Below are 17,618 nucleotides of genomic sequence, written 5' to 3'. Positions count from 1 at the left end.
CACTTTCCCCACTCCTTCACTTGTAGTTACTCAAATCACATCCCAAATAAACTATCTGCTCCCAAGTCCTTGTCTCAGGGCTCACCTTGAGGGAACCCAAACTACATTCTGATAGTCTCACTTTGTCCCTTTTACATGACCTGCCTGGCCCTCACGAGCATGGCCCTGAGGACATACCTCTGACGGAGAGCTGCAGGATATACCCGCCCCCACAGGTGCCTCCCCAACATCCCAGGACAGGGGCAGGACAGACTCACCTCCCCAGAGTAACTGTACTTGCCCCTGAGGATCTGCCGGTACAGCCGGGTACGGTTGTCATCCTCAAATGGCATGGTGCCACTGAGTAGGATGTAGGCAATGACGCCCAGCGCCCACATGTCCACTGAGTTGGTGTAGGGCTTGCGGACTAGGACTTCTGGGGCAATGTACTCAGGCGTGCCACAGGTGGTCTTCATCAAGCAGTCATCACCCTTCTTGCGAGCACTGGCCAGGCCAAAGTCGGTGATGATGATCTTGGAGTCAGTGCCTGGATGGTAGTAGAGCAGATTCTCAGGTTTGAGGTCTCGGTGTGTGATGCCCAGTGCATGCAGATACCGGACGCCATCCAGCACCATCTGCAGCACCCGCGTGGCGTCACGCTCGGTGAAGGAGCCCTTGGCAATGATGCGGTCGAAGAGCTCTCCACCAGTGGCCAGCTCCATCACCATGTACACCCGCTCCTGCGTCTCGAACACCTCCACCAGCTGGATGATGTTGGCATGACGCACTCGACGCAGCACACGCAGCTCCGACTCACATACCTCCCGCCCCTCCCGGTACTTGGTCTCAATCATCTTGATGGCATACGGCTGCCGGGTTGCCCGGTGCTCTACACGTACCACTCGGCTGAAGCTGCCTCGGCCAATTAGGGCCTTGATGTCATACTTAGCTGTAACACGTGGGTCAAACTTGGCCCTGTACTTAGCTACCCTGGCCCTGCGTGGTGGTTCTGAGGGAGGCTCCGTGTGGCCAGCAGTTGGGGGACCCGGGCAGGGGTGTGCATATTGACTTGCTGCTGGGAACCCGGCTTTGACAGGGCCAACATTGTCCACCTCTGTGATGAAGTGCTTGTACACATCACTCTTAGTGCCACTGAAGGGCTCCACCTTCTTGACCAGATCCAGCTGGACATCCTTGGGTGGCTCGGGAAGGACCTTGCTTGTCCCACAGCCCATCACGGACACGAGGGCATCCTCTCCAGCGAGGCTGGCAGGACCTGCTCTGAAGGCAGTGCCCCGTCTACACCTACACACAAAGAGAGAACAAGTCAGCACAGCCAGGACAACTCTAAGGAAACCAGCCATCCTCCTCAGCCCTCCCTCTCCAGAAACTCAGTCTCATTAAAACCAAACTCCTGGCCAGGCGTGATAGCTCACACCTGTAATCCTAACACCTTGGGAAGCTGAGGCAGGTGGATTACATGAGGTCAGGAGTTCAAGACCAGCCTGGCTAACATGGTGAAAACCCATGTCTACTAAAAATACAAAAATTAGCCGGGCATGGTGGCACACATCTGTAATCCCACCTACTCAGGAGGCTGAGGCACAAGAATCCATTGAACCCAGGAGGCGGAGGCTGCAGTGAGCTGAGATTGCACCACTGCACTCCAGCCTGGGTGACAGAGTAAGACTCTGTCTCAGACAAAAAACTGAAGTCCTGGCTCTCATTTATTTCCCTGGTCGGGAGTATGGCTTTGCTGTTCAAGAGCCCAGACTCAACACAGGGTCTAGCTGAAAAGATGGCCCGAGCTCCACGGCTTTGACTCATATCTCCCTGGGCCTCAGTCTCATGGTGCTCTTCAACCCTGAGAGGGGGCAGGAACACGCACAGCCTGAGTTGTCAGGGCGCCCACCCTCCTCACTCCTCTGCCTGGGCCCCTTATCCTGCCGAAGTCCCATGTTTCTAAAATGTTAAAATCATTCCTCTTATTACTCTTGACTCATCTTTTCTGAAATGGGGGTGTGAAGTGTTGGAGGCCTGCTCTCTAACACCATCACCCACCAGGGCTCAGAAAGCTGCTTCTCCAAGGCCTCCTTCATGGATATCTTTCCCAGCCCTTTACGCTTCCTACAGGTGTTGGTCCCTCTGCAACAAACAACAAACCACTTCCCTGGGGCTCTCCCTCATTTTCCTGGAAGGCTTCCACTCCTTTGCTAATGCACTGTCTCCACCCTGGCAGTTTAACTCCCTATTCCAGGGTCTCTCACTTCCCCAACACACTACATGGATGGCTGAAATCCCACACAAGGCCCAGAGCTACTGCAATCAATCCCAGTGAACTTGGGACCACAAGCCTCAGCACACTGCCACTAAGTGACTGCAAAACTCGCCTGGTCTTCATTCAAGAGTCTGAGGCGGGGCCGGGCACGGTGGCTCATTCCTGTAATCCCATCACTTTGGAAGGCGGAGGCGGGCAGATCACCTGAGGTCAGGAGTTTGAGATCAGCCTGGCCAATATGGTGAAACCCCATTTCTACTAAAAGTACAAAAATTAGCCAGGTGTGGTGGTGGGCACCTGTAATCCCAGCCACCTGGGATTACCAGGAGAATTGCTTGAACCCGGGAGACAGAGGTTGCAGTGAGCTGACACTGCACCACCCCACTCCAGCCTGGACAAAAGAGTGAGACTCCATCTCAAAAAAAAAAAAAGAGTGGGCCAGGCGCGGTGGCTCAGGCCTGTAATCCCAGCACTTTGAGGCCGAGGTGGGCGGATCACTTGAGGTCAGGAGTTCAAGTCCAGCCTGGCCAACATGGTGAAACTCCATCTCTACTAAAAATACAAAAACATTAGCCGGGCATGGTGATGCACACCTGTAACCCCAGCTACTTGGGAGGCTGAGGCAGAAGAATCACTTGAACCCGGTAGAGGTTGCAGTGAGCCAAGATTGTGCCACTGCACTCCAGCCTGGGCAACAGAGCAAGATCTGTCTTAAAAGAGAAAAAAAAAAAGGCTGAGCACGATGGCTCATGCCTGTAATCCCAGCACTTTGGGAGGCCAAGGTGGGTGGATCACCAGAGGTCGGGAGTTCGAGACCAGCCTGGCCAACATGGTGAAACCCCGTCTCTACTAAAAATACAAAATTAGCCGGGCTTGGGGGCACATGCCTGTAATCCCAGCTACTTGGGAGGCTGAGGCAGAAGAATTGTTTGAACCCAGGGGGCGGAGGTTAGAGTCAGCCGAGATCGTGCCATTGCACTGCAGCCTGAGCAACAAGAGCGAAATTCTGTCTCAAAAAGAAAAAAAAAAAAAATTTATGACAAATAGAACTGGAAGAGAAATGATCAATTCAGATAAAATATTTATTAAATATCTAGTAGATACCGGGGGCACAGGAATAAATAAAACATGGTCCAATGTAGATTATATTTTAACACACACACAAGAACAAGTAGAACACGGTCAATAAACTCACAATCTAAATAAAGAGAAAAGCATAAAAACAGATAATTTTGTTTTTCTTTGAGACAGAGTCTCCTTCACCCAGGCTGTAGTGCAGTGGCACGACCTCAGCTAACTGCAGCCTCTGCCTCCCGGGTTCAAGCGATTCTCATGCCTCAGCCTCCCAAGTAGCTGGGATTAGGCACCTGCCACCTCGCCTGGGTAATTTTTGTATTTTTAGTAGAGAGAAAGGGTTTCATGTTGGCCAGGCTGGTCTCCAACTCCTGACCTCAAGTGATCCGCCGGCTTTGGCCATCCAAAGTGCTGGGATAACAGGTGTAAGCCACTGTGCCCAGCCAAAAATATAATTTTAATATAACATGGTAAGTGTTACGCTTAAGAACCAATAGTAGATAATGTAGAGTAAAGCCGGGGTTAGGAAAACCTTCCTGAAGGAGGTAACCTCCACGCTGAATTTTGAAGCAAGAATGAGTCAGATGAGGAAAGGTGGGAATGGTATTTCAGGGAGAGAGAATAACACACTGCAAAGGCTCAGAAACCCAGAGTAACATCCTGCATCTAGGAATGGGCAGTTTGGTGGTACAAAGGCAGGGATGTGGAGATGAAGTTATACAAGGTCAGCAGAAGCTGGTTATGGAGAGCAACACAAGTGAGGACCCAGACCTTCCTGGGAAGTGAAGGAGAGCTACGAAAGGGTTTACAAGAAAAGAGGCATTCAGATCTGTGTTTAGAGAGAAGGATGTGGTTGACCTGGAGGAGGGTCAAAGTGGATTAAAAGGGCCAGTAAGAGCCGGGTGCGGTGGCTCATGGCTGTAATCCCAGCACTTTGGGAGGCCGAGGCGGGCGGATCACGATGTCAGGAGATCGAGACCATCCTGGCTAACACGGTGAAACCCCGTCTCCACTAAAAATACAAAAAATTAGCCGGACGTGGTGGGGGGCACCTGTAGTCCCAGCTACTCGGGAGGCTGAGGCAGGAGAATGGCGTGAATGCAGGAGGCAGAGGTTGCAGTGAGCAGACATCACGTCACTGCACTCCAGCCCGGGTGACAGAGTGAGACTCTGTCTCAAAAAAAAAAAAAAAAAAAAAATTAAAAAAGGACCAGTAAGAGTGTGGTGTTCCATTGGCCAGGTGTGGCCATCCCAGCACCGGGAGTAATCCCAGCTCTTTGGGAGGCTGAGGTGGGGGGATAGCTTGAGTGCAGGAGTTTGAGACTAGCCTGGACAATACAGTGAGACCCTGTCCTTCCAAAAGATTTAAAAATTAGCTGGGTAGGCAGGGCACGGCAGCTCACGCCTGTAATCCTAGCACTTTGGGAGGCTGAGGCAGGCGAATCACCTGAGGTAGGGAGTTTGAGACCAGCCTGACCAACATGGAGAAACCCTGTCTCTACTAAAAATACAAAAATTAGGCTGGGCACGGTGGCTCATGCCTGTAATCCCAGCACTTTGGGAGGTCGAGGTGGGCGGATCACAAGGTCAGGAGTTCGAGACCAGTCTGGCCAATATGGTGAAACCCCATCTCTACCAAAAAAATACAAAAATATTGGTCAGGCGTGGTGGCACATGCCTGTAATCCCAGCTACTCAGGAGGCTGAGGCAGAATTACTTGAACCCAGGAGGCGGAGGTTGCAGCGAGCCGAGATTGCGCCACTGCACTCCAGCCTGGGCAACAGAGTGAGACTCCGTCTCAAAAAATATATAAAAAATACAAATACAAATACAAAAATTAGCCAGGCATTGTGGCAGGCGCCTGTAATCCCAGCTAATCTGGAGGCTGAGGCAGGAGAACTGCTTGAACCTGGGAGGCATAGGTTGCAGTGAGCCAAGATCATGCCACTGCATTCCAGCCTGGGCAACAGGGCAAGACTCTGTCTCAAAAAAAAAAAAAAAAAAAATCAGCTGGGTATGATGGTATGCACCTGTAGTCCCAGTTACTTTGGAGGCCAAGGCAGGAGGACTGCTTGAGCCCAAGAGATCAAGGCTGCAGTGAGCTATAATCACACCACTACACTCCAGCCTGGGTGACAGAGAAAGACCCTGTTTCAAAAAGGAAAAAAAAAGAGTGTAGTGCCCCAAACAGTGGAGTGGAATCGAGAGATATCAGCAGCAGAACTTCCACGTTAGGTGGAAGGAAGAATGAGGATAGCACCCAGTCCCTTGCACAGCTCAGGGGCAAGTGGTCAGGAGTGTAGCAGGAAGCACAGATTTGGGAAGCAGTGGAGAGAGTTCAGTTTTGGATGTGTGGGGTGCATGTAGACCATCCATGTGACATTTACTGTGGGTTACTGGATACAGAATCTGATGTCCGAAAAGACTTGGGAGGCTGAGACAGGAGAATCGCTTGAACCTGGGAGGCGGAGGCTGCAGTGAGCTGAGACTGTGCCACTGCACTCCAGCCTGGGCAAAAGAGCGAGACTCCATCTCAAAAAGAGAGAGGAAAAAATGAGGTTTATCTATGGGGCATAGTGGCTCATGCCTGTAATCCCAACACTTTGGGAGGCCAAGGCGGGAGGACTCCTTGAGTCCAGGAGTTCGAGACCAGCCTGGGCAACACAGAAAGACCCTGTCTCTACCAAACATTTTTTAAATTGAGTCAGGCATGGTGGCATGTGCCTGTGATCCCAGCTACTTAGGAGGCTAGGGTGGGAGGATCTGCTTCAGTCCAAGAGGTTGAGGCTGCAGTGAGCGGTGATGGTACCACTATATTCCAGCTGGAAGACAGAGAGAAATCCTGTCTGAAAAACAAAGCAAAACAAAACAAAACAAAAATATTGTTTATTTTTCTTCACATAAGAGGAAAAGATTCCTCCACAAGGCTCTTCAGGATTTGCTGCTGTTCTCACCCAAATGCACAGGAAGTTCCACATGGCAACTAGGAAATAATGTTAAACAAAGGCATTTAGAACCGAGATTCCTTTTCACAGAGGCGACAGGAGAGAACTATGGACTGTGGAATTTTGCAGATTTATTTCTTCTTTCAGGGAAAACACAACACCTCATGCAGTGAAGGACTGAAGCTCCTCTTGGGCTGGTATTCCTGAGGCAGAACACAGGTCCCTCGCCCCGATGCCCACGACCACTCAGTGAGCAACATCTACCACCATTCGGAGGCAAGACAAACTGCATGAGTAACCCAGCACAGCCATCTGGATGTCACTTCTTCTTGGTGAAGAAGCAGAACCCTAGATTCACAAAATAAACAGTCATCTACAGGCACATGTACTGGGTATTTTTGTTTAAATTTTTGTTTAAATGAGGACCTAGTCTGGTCCTCAGGGAAAAAACTAAGGTTTATAAAAGAAAAGGCCTGGCTGGGCGCAGTGGTTCACGCCTGTAATCCCAGCACTTTGGGAGGCTGAGGTGGGCGGATCACAAGGTCAACAGTTTGAGACCAGCCTGACCAACATAGGTGAAACCCCGTCTCTACTAAAAATACAAAAATTAGCCGCGGACGTGATGGCACGCGCCTGTAAACCCAGCTACTCAGGAGGCTGAGGCAGGAGAATCGCTTGAACCAGGGAGACAGGTTGCAGTGAGCCGAGATCGCACCACTGCACTCCAGCCTGGGCGAGAGATCGAGACTGTCTCAAAAAAACAAAAAACAAAAGGCCTAACTTTTCGATTCATTTTTTATTTTTTTTTGAGATAGAGTCTCGCTTTATCTCCTAAGTTGGAGTGCAGTGGCACAATCTCAGCTCACTGCAACCTCCGCTTCCCAGGTGCAAACAATCCTCGTGCCTCAGCCTCCCAAGTAGCTGGGACTACAGGCATGCGCCACCATGCCTGGTTAATTTTTGTATTTTTAGTAGAGACAGGGTTACAACACATTGGCCAGACTGGTCTTAAACTCCTGGCCTCAAGTGATCCGCCCACCTCCGCCTCCTAAAGTGTTGGAATTACAGGTGCGAGCCACTGCACCAGGCCTCACTTTTCACTTTAAACAAATAAAACCTGCACAGGGATCAAAAGTAAGTCAGCATCACAGCACACTCTGGGATCCTAGCACTCTGGGAGGCCAAGGTGGGAGGATTGCTTGAGCCCTGAAGTCTGAGACCAGCCAGGGCCATGTAGTGACACCTCCATCTCTACAAAAAATTAGTCAGGCGTGGTGGCATGCACCTGTAGTCCCAGATACTCAGGAGGCTGAGGTGGAGGATCGCTTGAGCCAGGGAAGTCGAGGCTGCAATGCGCTGTGTTTGTGCTACGGCACTCCAGCCTGGGCAACAGAGCAAGACCCTGTCTCCAAAAAAAAAAAAATAGGCCGGGCACGGTGGCTCACGCCTGTAATCCTAGCACTTTGGGAGACCGAGGCAGGTGGATTGCCTGAGCTCAGGAGTTTGAGCCAGCCTGGGCAACACGGTGAAACCCTGTCTCTACTAAAATACAAAAAAAAATTAGCCAGGCGTGGTGGCATGCGCCTGCAGTCGCAGCTACTCGGGAGGCTGAGGCAGGAGAATTGCTTGAACCTAGGAGGTGGAGGTTGCAGTGAGCTGAGATCGCGCCACTGCACTCCAGCCTGGGTGATAGAGCGATACTCTGTCTCAGAAAGAAAGAAAGAAAGAAGGAAGGAAAGAAGGAAAGAAGGAAAGAAAGAGAAAGAAAGAAAGAAAGAAAGAAAAAATAAAGTCAGTCGGCAATAAGAGAGTCAATGATTTTCCCTCTGACCTTCCTTCTCTCTTCCTGAGACATAGTTTCTCTCCCATTGATTCCAATCAGAAACTCTGTAAAGTAGGCTGATGCGGGTACTCCACCATCCCAACTACAGATTGAAACTGGAGGATATTAGACTAAATTGGCCAAGAGAGGGGGAAAAAAAAAGAAAGTAGAGAAGAGAGGGTGCTGGCTGAGAGGTGGGGACAATGGGCAACAGCCCCCAGGTGATCACAGCTGCTCCACAGTCCCATCACATCTGTTAAACTCCCTCTCCACACTGTGGTCAGGTGAAAATGCAGACTCTATGACATGGGAGGTGGCTGGTAAAGCTCCTAGGAAGAAGAGCAGGCCTTTTCCTGTTCCCAGTATCTCTTGTGTGTGCCTCTAGCCCAGAGATCACGGTGGGTGTAGGGATGGGCAAGGATGAGTAAGGAAGCTTCAGGAAGAGACTTCCCAGGAGAGTCACACTACGTCATCTTGCAGAAAGTACCCAACTCTCTAGAGTCTGCCTCCAAACCTTCAACTCCCAGCCTGGTCCAAAGCACTCTTCAAAGAAGGCATGCGCATTGGACAGAGTGTGGCAATGGGTGTGAGCATTCAGCATTATCGTCCTCACTGACAATCTACAGAAATGACAGTCCAGGAGGGGTAAAGAGACTCGTCCAAAGCCACTCAGACGGTGGTGACCAAACATCTTGGACCCAAATATTCTAGTTCCCCATCTGGGGCTCCTTCTATCACTCAGGAAAGACTCTAGCAGTGCTGGGCCTCATCCAGTCAAGGCCTCGATCCTTCCCCATGCCACTGAGTTGGTGAACCCACAAAGCTTTCCTGAGGATCTTTCCTGAAGCGTCTGCTTTAGAAACCGCCATTCCAACTATAATCTGAGTCACACTGCTCACTGCTCTACTCCAGACTGCCTTTGATCACTACAGCTGTCAGACCCTTGATGGATGGGGCCATTCTCAGGTTTCCAGAACTCCCTTGGTACTTATCAAATTGCTGAACTCAGAGCAAATGAAATGTGGTCTGGCCGGGCGCAGTGGCTCACGCCTATAATCCCAGCATTTTCGGAGGCCAAGGCGGGTGGATCACCTGAGGTCAGGAGTACAAGATCAGCCTGGCCAACATGGTGAAACCCGTCTCTACTAAAAATACAAAAAAATTTCCCGGGCATGGTGGTGGGTGCCTGTAATCCCAGCTATTCAGAAGCTGAGGCAGGAGAATCGTTCGACCCTGGGAAGCAGAGGTTGCAGTAGGCTGAGATCATGCCACTGCACTCCAGCCTAAGCTACAGGGCAGCACTCCGTCTCAAGAAAAGAAAAAAAAAAGAAAAAGAAAAACAGGCCGGGCACAGTGGCTCATGCCTGGAACCCTAGCACTTTGGGAGGCCAAGGCTGGTGGATCACTTGAGGTCAAGAGTTTGAAACCACCCATCCAACATGGTGAAACCCCACCTCTACTAAAAATACAAAAAAATTAGCCAAGTGTGGTGGTGGACACCTGGAATCCCAGCTACTTGGGAGGCTGAGGCTGGAAAATCGCTTGAACCTGGGAGGCAGAGGTTGCAGTGAGCCGAGATCATGCCACTGCACTCCAGCCTGGGCAACAGAGCAAGACTCCATCTCAAAAAAATAAATAAATAAATAAAAGAAATGTGGGCCGGCGCAGTGGCTCACGCCTGTAATCCCAGCATTTTGAGAGGCCAAGGCGGGCGGATCACGAGGTCAGGAGATCGAGACCATCCTGGCTAACATGGTGAAACCCCGTCTCTACTAAAAATACAAAAAATTAGCCGGATGTGGTGGCGGGCGCCTGCAGTCCCAGCTACTCGGGAGGTTGAGGCAGGAGAATGGTGTGAACCCAGGAGAAGGAGCTTGCAGTGAGCCGAGATCGCGCCACTGCACTCCAGCCTGGGCTGGACTCGTCTCCACAAAAAAAAAAAAAAAGAAATGTGGTCTGGCTCTTGGATTTCTATTTGCTGCAAGTCAACAATTCTAGAACCTTAGAAATGTTGAAGAGGCGAGATCAGTGGTTAAACCATAGCCACACTCTTTGGACACCCTGTAAATATCCTCAACAATGAAGGAAGTCTGTTTGAGTTTTACAGATTCTTATCTGAATGCCAAAGCAAGTTTGTTCACAAGCTGCCAAACCTAGCCCCATTTCTGGGGAAAGCTAGGGGTCCCAGGGCAGGGAGCAAGGATGAATCCTGAAACAATTTCCTGGCCATAGAGACAGGGTCTGTGAATGTCTTCTAGGCAAGGAACCATAGGAACCTTGCCCTCTCCAAGCAAAGCTTTATAACCTGTCACCTGCAAATATCTCTATATTCTACTGACATGTTTTGAAAAACTGTCTACCGGTCGGGCGCAGCAGCTCACACCTGTAATCCCAGCACTTTGGGAGGCCGAGGCAGGCGGATCACGAGGTCAGGAGTTCAAGACCAGCCTGGCCAAGATGGTGAAACCCCGTCTCTACTCAAAATACAAAAATTAGCTGGGTGTGGTGGCACATGCCTATAATCCCAGCTACTCGGGAGGCTGAGGCAGAGAATTGCTTGAACCCGGAAGGTGGAGGTTGCAGTGAGCCGAGATTGCACCACCGCACTCCAGCCTGGGCAACAGAGCAAGACTCCATCTCCAAAAACAAAAAAAAACAAAAAAAAGAAAAAAAGAAAAACTGTCTACCAAAATGAAGTAGGTAATAATTTCTCAATAATTCCAGAAATAAGGCTGGACACAGTGGCACACGACTATAATCCCAACACTCTGGGGGCCAGGGCAGGAGGATCACTTGAGGCCAAGAGCTTGAAACCAGGCTGGGCAACATAACAAGACCTTGTCTCTACAAAAAAAAGTTTTTTCTTTTTTGTTGAGACAGGGTCTCACTCTGTCACCCAGGCTGGAGTGCAGTGGCGCAATCTCAGCTCGCTGCAGCCTCCTCCTCCCAGGTTCAAGCGGTTCTCGTGCCTCAGCCCCCGAGTACCTAGGATGCCTGGCTAATCTTTGTATTTTCAGTAGAGAAAGGGTTTCACCATGTTGCCCAGGCTGTTCTCGAACTCTTGAGCCCAAGTGATCTGCCTGTCTTAGCCTCTCTACAAAAAAATGTTTAAAAAATTAGCTGGGTGTGGCTGGGCGCAGTGGCTTACACCTGTAATCCCAGCACTTTGGGAGGCTAAGCCAGGTGGATCATGAGGTCAAGAGTTCAAGACCAGCCTGGCCAACACAGTGAAACCCCATCTCTACTAAAAATACAAAAAAAATTAGCCGGGCATGGTGGCATGCGCCTGTAGTCCCAGCTACTCGGGAGGCTGAGGCAGGAGAATGGCGTGAACCCGGGAGGCAGAGCTTGCAATGAGCCGAGATGGTGCCACTGCACTCCAGCCTGGGAGACAGAGCAAGACTCCGTCTCAAAAAAAACAAAATTAGCTGGGTGTGATGCTGTGTGCCTATAGTCCCAGCCACTCAGGAGGCTGAGGTGGGAGAATCACTTGAGCACGGGAAGGCAAGGTTGCAGTGAGCTATGATTATGCCACTGCACTCCAGCCTGGGCAACAGACTGAGACCTTGCCATCATCAGAAATACAGACCCTGATAATGCACCTGGGGTTCTCCTTCCAAAATCCCAATGCTCAACCCAGAAATATTTACTGAATTCCTGCTGTGGGTCAGGAACTCTGCCAGAGGTTGCGACAAACAAAAAGAAGGCAGCCATAGTCTCTGCTCTCAAGGAACTTACAGCCTGGATGGCTCCACACCAACAGTCCCTGGATCCATGACTCTTAGGATACCCTGAGACGCCATTTCAAGGCTGGCAGCTTGGAAAGAAAAACTTTCTCCCAGCAAATGAAAACATCACATGTTTCCACCTTAGCATCACATCAGACACCATGGCAACAGAGGGCTGTACCAAGAATTAGCTCAGTGATGACCTAGCCAACACAAACCAGCTTAATGCTCCTTGAGTAAGATTCCTGGAAGGAAAGGGAGTTCAAATAAATAAGTCTCTCTCCAGCTCTCAACAAGCAGAACTGCTTCCCTTCCTCCAGGGCTGTACTTCTTTTTCTCAAAAATTTTTCCCCATGCCAAGATACACAGAGAGAATGATAGAATGATACTATTGTATAACACCCGGGAGTCAGTGGAGACAGCTGTTCTCAGCTATCCTGAAGCTTAAGGGTCGATACTTTGGCACACCTATAGCCCATTCACATCATACAGCTGAGAAGCTGTGAAGAGGACCTAAGTTGCCCATATTACACACTCACACTTCCAACGTAAAACAGAAGGCCAAACCAAAGTCTCACTCATTTAACTATGAACTTGTGATTATGATAGAGAATTCCAGCACCTACTTCTGTAGGGGCATTCTGTTCTAGATGCCAACCAGATGCCTGAGGTGAAGTGCAACTGGAGCTCAGTGTCAGATGCAAACAGGTTTCCTGAAGGCTGAGCTTTTTCTAGCTCATTTATACAACTTAACAAGAACAAAACTACAATTAGACCTAGACAATGTGCTTATTCAGCAAACCCACCCTCTAGTAAAGCAGCATTCCAAATCTCTTCTAGGGGTATGGCCAACTGAATCAACCCTGATTTAGAGGCACCATATTGCGGGAGGCTGAGGCAAGAGAATTGCTTGAAACCGGGAGGCAGAGGTTGTGGTGAGCCAAGATTGAGCCATTGCACTCCAGCCTGGGCAACAAGCGCAAAACTCCATCTCAAAAAAAAAAAAAAAAAAAAGAAGCACACTATTGTCAGTTTTCCCCGATGACCAGAAATGACCTTGAGGAAATCATATAATACAAAGCAGCTTCCTACACACAACTAAGCCTGAAGAACAAACACGCTTATTAAGACAAGACCTTCTAGCCGGTTGTGGTGGCTCATGCTTGTAATCCCAGCACTTTGGGAGTCCGAGGTGAGTGGATCACCTGAGGTCAGGAGTTTGAGACCAGCCTGAGCAATACGGTGAAACCTCGTCTCTACTAAAAATACAAAAATTAGCCGGGTGTGGTGGCAGGCATCTGTAGTCCCAGCTACTCAGGAGGCTGAGACAGGAGAATTGCTTGAACCTGGGAGGCGGAGGCAGGCATCTGTAGTCCCAGCTACTCAGGAGGCTGAGACAGGAGAATTGCTTGAACCTGGGAGGCGGAGGTTGTAGTGAGCCGAGCTCACGCCATTGCACTCCAGCCTGGTGACAGAGCGAGACATCGTCTCAAAAAAAAAAAAGAAAAGAAAAGAAAAGAAAAAAAAAAAGAAGACAAGACCTTCTTTTGACAAGGGAAACTCTGGGAAGAAGAGCCATTAGTAATAAAAGTGGCTTCCATTAACTGAGTGCCAACTTTGCTAAGGATCTTATATGTACCATCTCACTCCTCTCTACAAGCACATGTAGTAGGCACGATTATTCCTATTCTGGAATAAGGAAATTAGGACTTAGAGAACCTCAAGATTTCAGAAAAGCCATAAACTGAATCCAGGTCTTTCTGACACCAAAGCCCATGCTTCTAGGCATGAGACCACAACAGGAGTCCACAAGGCAAGCCCTTCTCACTGGACAAAGGAGACAACAGTTTTTTAAGGCAATGACAAAGATCTTCAATGAGGAAAAACAGTAAAGTTACCTGGGAAGTTTTCTCAAAATACGGATACCTCACCAGACGCGGTGGCTCACGCCTGTAATCCCGGCACTTTGGGAGGCTGAGACGGGTGGATCACGAGGTCAAGAGTTCGAGACCAGCCTGGCCGACAGGATGAAACCCCGTCTCTACTAAGAATACAAAAATTAGCCAGGTGTGGTGGTGCGTGATTGTAATCCCAGCTACTCGGGAGGCTGAGGCAGGAGAATCGCTTGAACCTGGGAGGCGGAGGTTGCAGTGAGCCGAGATCGCACCACTGCACTGCAGCCTGGGTGTCAGAGCAAGACTCCATCTCGGAAAAAAAAAAATAATAATACAGATTCCTACCCCAGATCTTCATCAAAATCTCAAAGAGTGGGCCAGGTGTGGTGGCTCTTGCCTATAACCCTAAAACTTTGGGAGGCCAAGGTGGGAGGATTGCTTGAGCCCAGGAGTTCGACACCAGCCTCGGCAACATGGCAAGCCCTCATCTCTGTTTAAAAAAAAAAAAAAAAAAAAAAATCTCAGCCGGGCATAGTGGCTCATGCCTGTAATCCTAGCACTTTGGGAGGTCGAGGCAGGTGGATCACCTGAGGTCAGGAGTTCAAGACCGAGACCAGCCTGGCCAACACGGTGAAACATCATCTCTACTAAAAATACAAAAATTAGCTGGGCATAGTGGTGCTTGCCTGTAATCCCAGCTACTCAGGGGGCTGAGGCAGGAGAATCACTTAAACCTGGTGGGTAGAGGTTGCAGTGAGCCAAGATCGCGCCATTGCACTCCAGCCTGGGCGAAAAGACCAAAACTCCGTCTCAAAAAAAAAAAAAAAAAACCCAACTCAGACAGTGAGGCTCTTGAATTTGTATCATAAAATTATCCCAGGAGATTTTGGACTATCCAGGATTAAGAGGCTGTACCACCTACCATACGCATACGCTGGCATTTGCTGTGCTCATCTCAGATCCTAGCCCTGATAGATGCTCAAAAATACAGTTGAATCTATCCATTCATAAGTCAGCATTCAGCAAATGCTACTGGAGGCTAGCCCTTATTTTATGCCAGGCACAGAGCCAGACATATGCAGACAGAAGAGCACCATGTGACACAACAGGATGTACTCAATAGTAGCAGCATGGATATAAAAGAGTTAATGGTTACATGCCAAGCAAGGGAGATTTTTTTCCTAGGAAGTGACATCTCAGGTGGATTTTATAGGACAGATTAAGTTTCCAACAGTGGTAGGTGGTTGGTGGGGTGGAAGGCAGTGTATATAGCAAACTGAGAAAACTGCGTTATCTAAAGCACAAGGGGACCAAGCACAGTGGCTCACACTTGTATTAATAATCTCAATATGTTAGGAGCCTAGGCGGGAGGGTCTCTTGAAGCCAGCTCTGGCAACAAAACCAGACTCCCAGGCTCTACAAAAAATTTTAAAACCTAGCCAGGCGTGGAGGGGAGCGCCTGTTGTCTCAGCTACTCGGGAGGTTGAGGCGGGGGGATCATTTGAGTCCAGGAGTTCAAGGCTGCAGTGAGCTATGAATGAGCCATTGCACTCCAGCTTGGGCAATAGAGGCCTTTTCTCAAAATTAGTAATACTAAAACACAAAGGTATGAAACCAGAGCTAACAGGAGCGCCACACGCTTTAACAATAAACTACGTAAAGTGAGCACAGAAGTGCTCCGGTGTTGATTGGCTGGTTAAACCTTCACCAGATTACGAAGAGCCCTGAATGCCTTGCTAAGAAGTGTGGCCTTTGTCCTGAAGGCACTAAGGAACTAGTTTCAGGCAGTGAAGGACTTATTCAGATTTTCAGGTGGGAATTATCACTTCAGCCGCTTTATGGAGGGGGACTCAGTGTTGGGGGCTAGGCTTCGCCTTGCAGGTAGAGGAATGACAAGCTTGCCAAGCAGGCAACCCAGCTGGACTCAGACCTGCTATTTCCCAGCCTGCACAAGGAAGCGATCAGCTGCCCCGCCGGCCCCTGGCAGACGCAAAGGAGGAGTGCGGAGTAGGCGCCGGGCGCAAGAAGGCAGTAAGGACAAGGACAACCAGGTTGGATCAACCTGACCCGCTCTGGACGCGGTGCGGCTGAACAGCAAGCAGACAGGGCAACCGACCACGTCCACTAGGCCCACGCGGGCCTGGAGACAGGCTATCCAGCACGACAGCACGTTCCGAGGCCAGTCCAGACTCGGACGCCAGGAACCCGAGCAGCCATCGCCCGGCCTGCTCTCCAACCCTGTAGGCCTTGGTGCACGGGGCACGGGCCGACGCTGCAGGTTGACCAGGGGCAGGCCCCGGAGCGCCAGAAAGCGACCACGACCACAGTTCGGCTGCCCCTCCCGCCCGTTGGGCCGTCGTCCTGGGCCGGGCCGCCTCACCTCGCGCGGGCGGCGGGCTCTTCGGCGTCTCGGCGGCTCTGCCGGCCATCTCCGGGCAGTGGCAGCGGCCACCGCCTCCGCCGCCGCCACCGCCATTCTCGGGCGTTAGCGCCGTGGCGTCATCACAGCGCGCAGCTGACGGCAAAACAAACCTACGGGGCGGGACGGGGGCGGACTCTCCCGAAGCTGGGCTACGCGGCTGGCGGATCTCCGAGCGTGGCCTGCCAATCAACCTCTTCGGGGCGGGGACGGGCACTCTCCTGAGGGGGTGGGTCTATTTGTCGCTCAAAGTAACTTGACCGCTGCCTGCAAGACGGATCGGTGATAGAAAAAGGAAGGATCGCGGGAAACAGGGAGAAAGTTTCAAGTTTCTGGTTAGGGGAAAGGGGACTCTGTAATGCGAGCTTGGGTAAACAATGCTTTCCAACAGAGGTTTCTGGAAGTGCCTCTGGAACTCCGCAAAGGATAGACTTAATTTTCATTAACAAAATCTATTTTTTAAAACTGCACTTAGAATAATTTCAACACTCCATGTGTTGAATTTGGCCTCCATCAAAGAAGAGATGCAGAGGGTTAACTTGTAGATAGGTGAAGTCAATCTTGGGCCAACTTCTGGACTCATGGTTATTTGTTGTTGTTAATTTAATTTACATGCCGAGTCTGAAAAACAGGCGGATTTTTTAAAAATTGTTACCATTCACAATGACTGCTCTATAGGATCAGAACTGGTTCACTTTACAGTCAACCCAATTTGGAGGGGGAAAAATAGGTGCTGCAGATGGTAAGTGCATTGTAACCTCCATCCATCTTCCCCATTTCAGTAGCTCATATATTCAAGTCTTTATTGAGTATGTACTTTGCACATGGAACTGTCTTTGATTGACTGTATAAGCTAATGTTATACTTTAAACCTAAAAATAAATTAACACCAATAAAACATTGTCGTTGGCTGGGCGCCGTTGCTCACACTTGTAATCCCAGCACCTTGGGAGGCCAAGGCAGGTGGATCACCTGAAGTCAGGAGTTCGAGACCAGTCTGACCAACAAGGTGAAACCCTGTCTCTACTAAAAATACAAAAATTAGCCAGGCGTGGTGGCAGGCTCCTGTAGTCCCAGCTACTCGGGAGGCTGAGACAGGAGAATAGCTTGAACCTGGGAGGCAGAGGTTGCAATGATCTGAGCTTGCACCACTGCGCTCCAGCCTGGGTGACGGAGTGAGACTCTGTCTCAAAAAAAAAAAAAATTGTCTATTTTATGTAGTAAGGTTTCTTTCTTTTCTTTTTTCCTGAGATGGAGTTTCACTCTTGTTGTCAGGCTGGAGTGCAATGGCACAATCTCGGCTCACTGCAACCTCTGCCTCACGAGTTCAAGCAATTCTCCTGCCTCAGCCTCCCCGAGTAGCTGGGATTACAGGCGCCTGCCACCATGCCCGGTTAATATTTTTTCTTTTTCTTTTTTTAATTTTTGTTTGTTTGTTTGAGACAGAGTCTCGCTCTGTCACCCAGGCTAGAGTGCAG

At 49.9% G+C, this 17,618-nt stretch overlaps 1 protein-coding gene across 1 annotated transcript in view; it reads right to left on the bottom strand.

Annotated features, from left to right (window-relative positions):
- PSKH1 (protein serine kinase H1) overlaps positions 1-17,009 on the bottom strand; it is a 36,673-nt gene extending 19,664 nt beyond the window's left edge. The window contains exons 1-2 of the mRNA XM_002826558.6: positions 16,102-17,009; positions 258-1,284 (exon numbers count right to left, since the gene is read on the bottom strand). Coding sequence (XP_002826604.1) covers positions 258-1,214 — 957 coding nt within the window. The 5' untranslated portion in view covers positions 1,215-1,284; positions 16,102-17,009. The remainder of the gene's footprint in view (positions 1-257; positions 1,285-16,101) is intronic.
- Between the last annotated feature and the right edge of the window lie 609 nt (positions 17,010-17,618).

The sequence above is a fragment of the Pongo abelii genome, chromosome 18 (assembly GCF_028885655.2).
Source record: "Pongo abelii isolate AG06213 chromosome 18, NHGRI_mPonAbe1-v2.0_pri, whole genome shotgun sequence".
In the NCBI taxonomy this organism is placed as follows: Eukaryota; Metazoa; Chordata; class Mammalia; order Primates; family Hominidae; genus Pongo; species Pongo abelii.
Note: the sequence above shows the minus strand (reverse complement) of the source record. Positions and strands in the feature narration are given on the sequence as shown.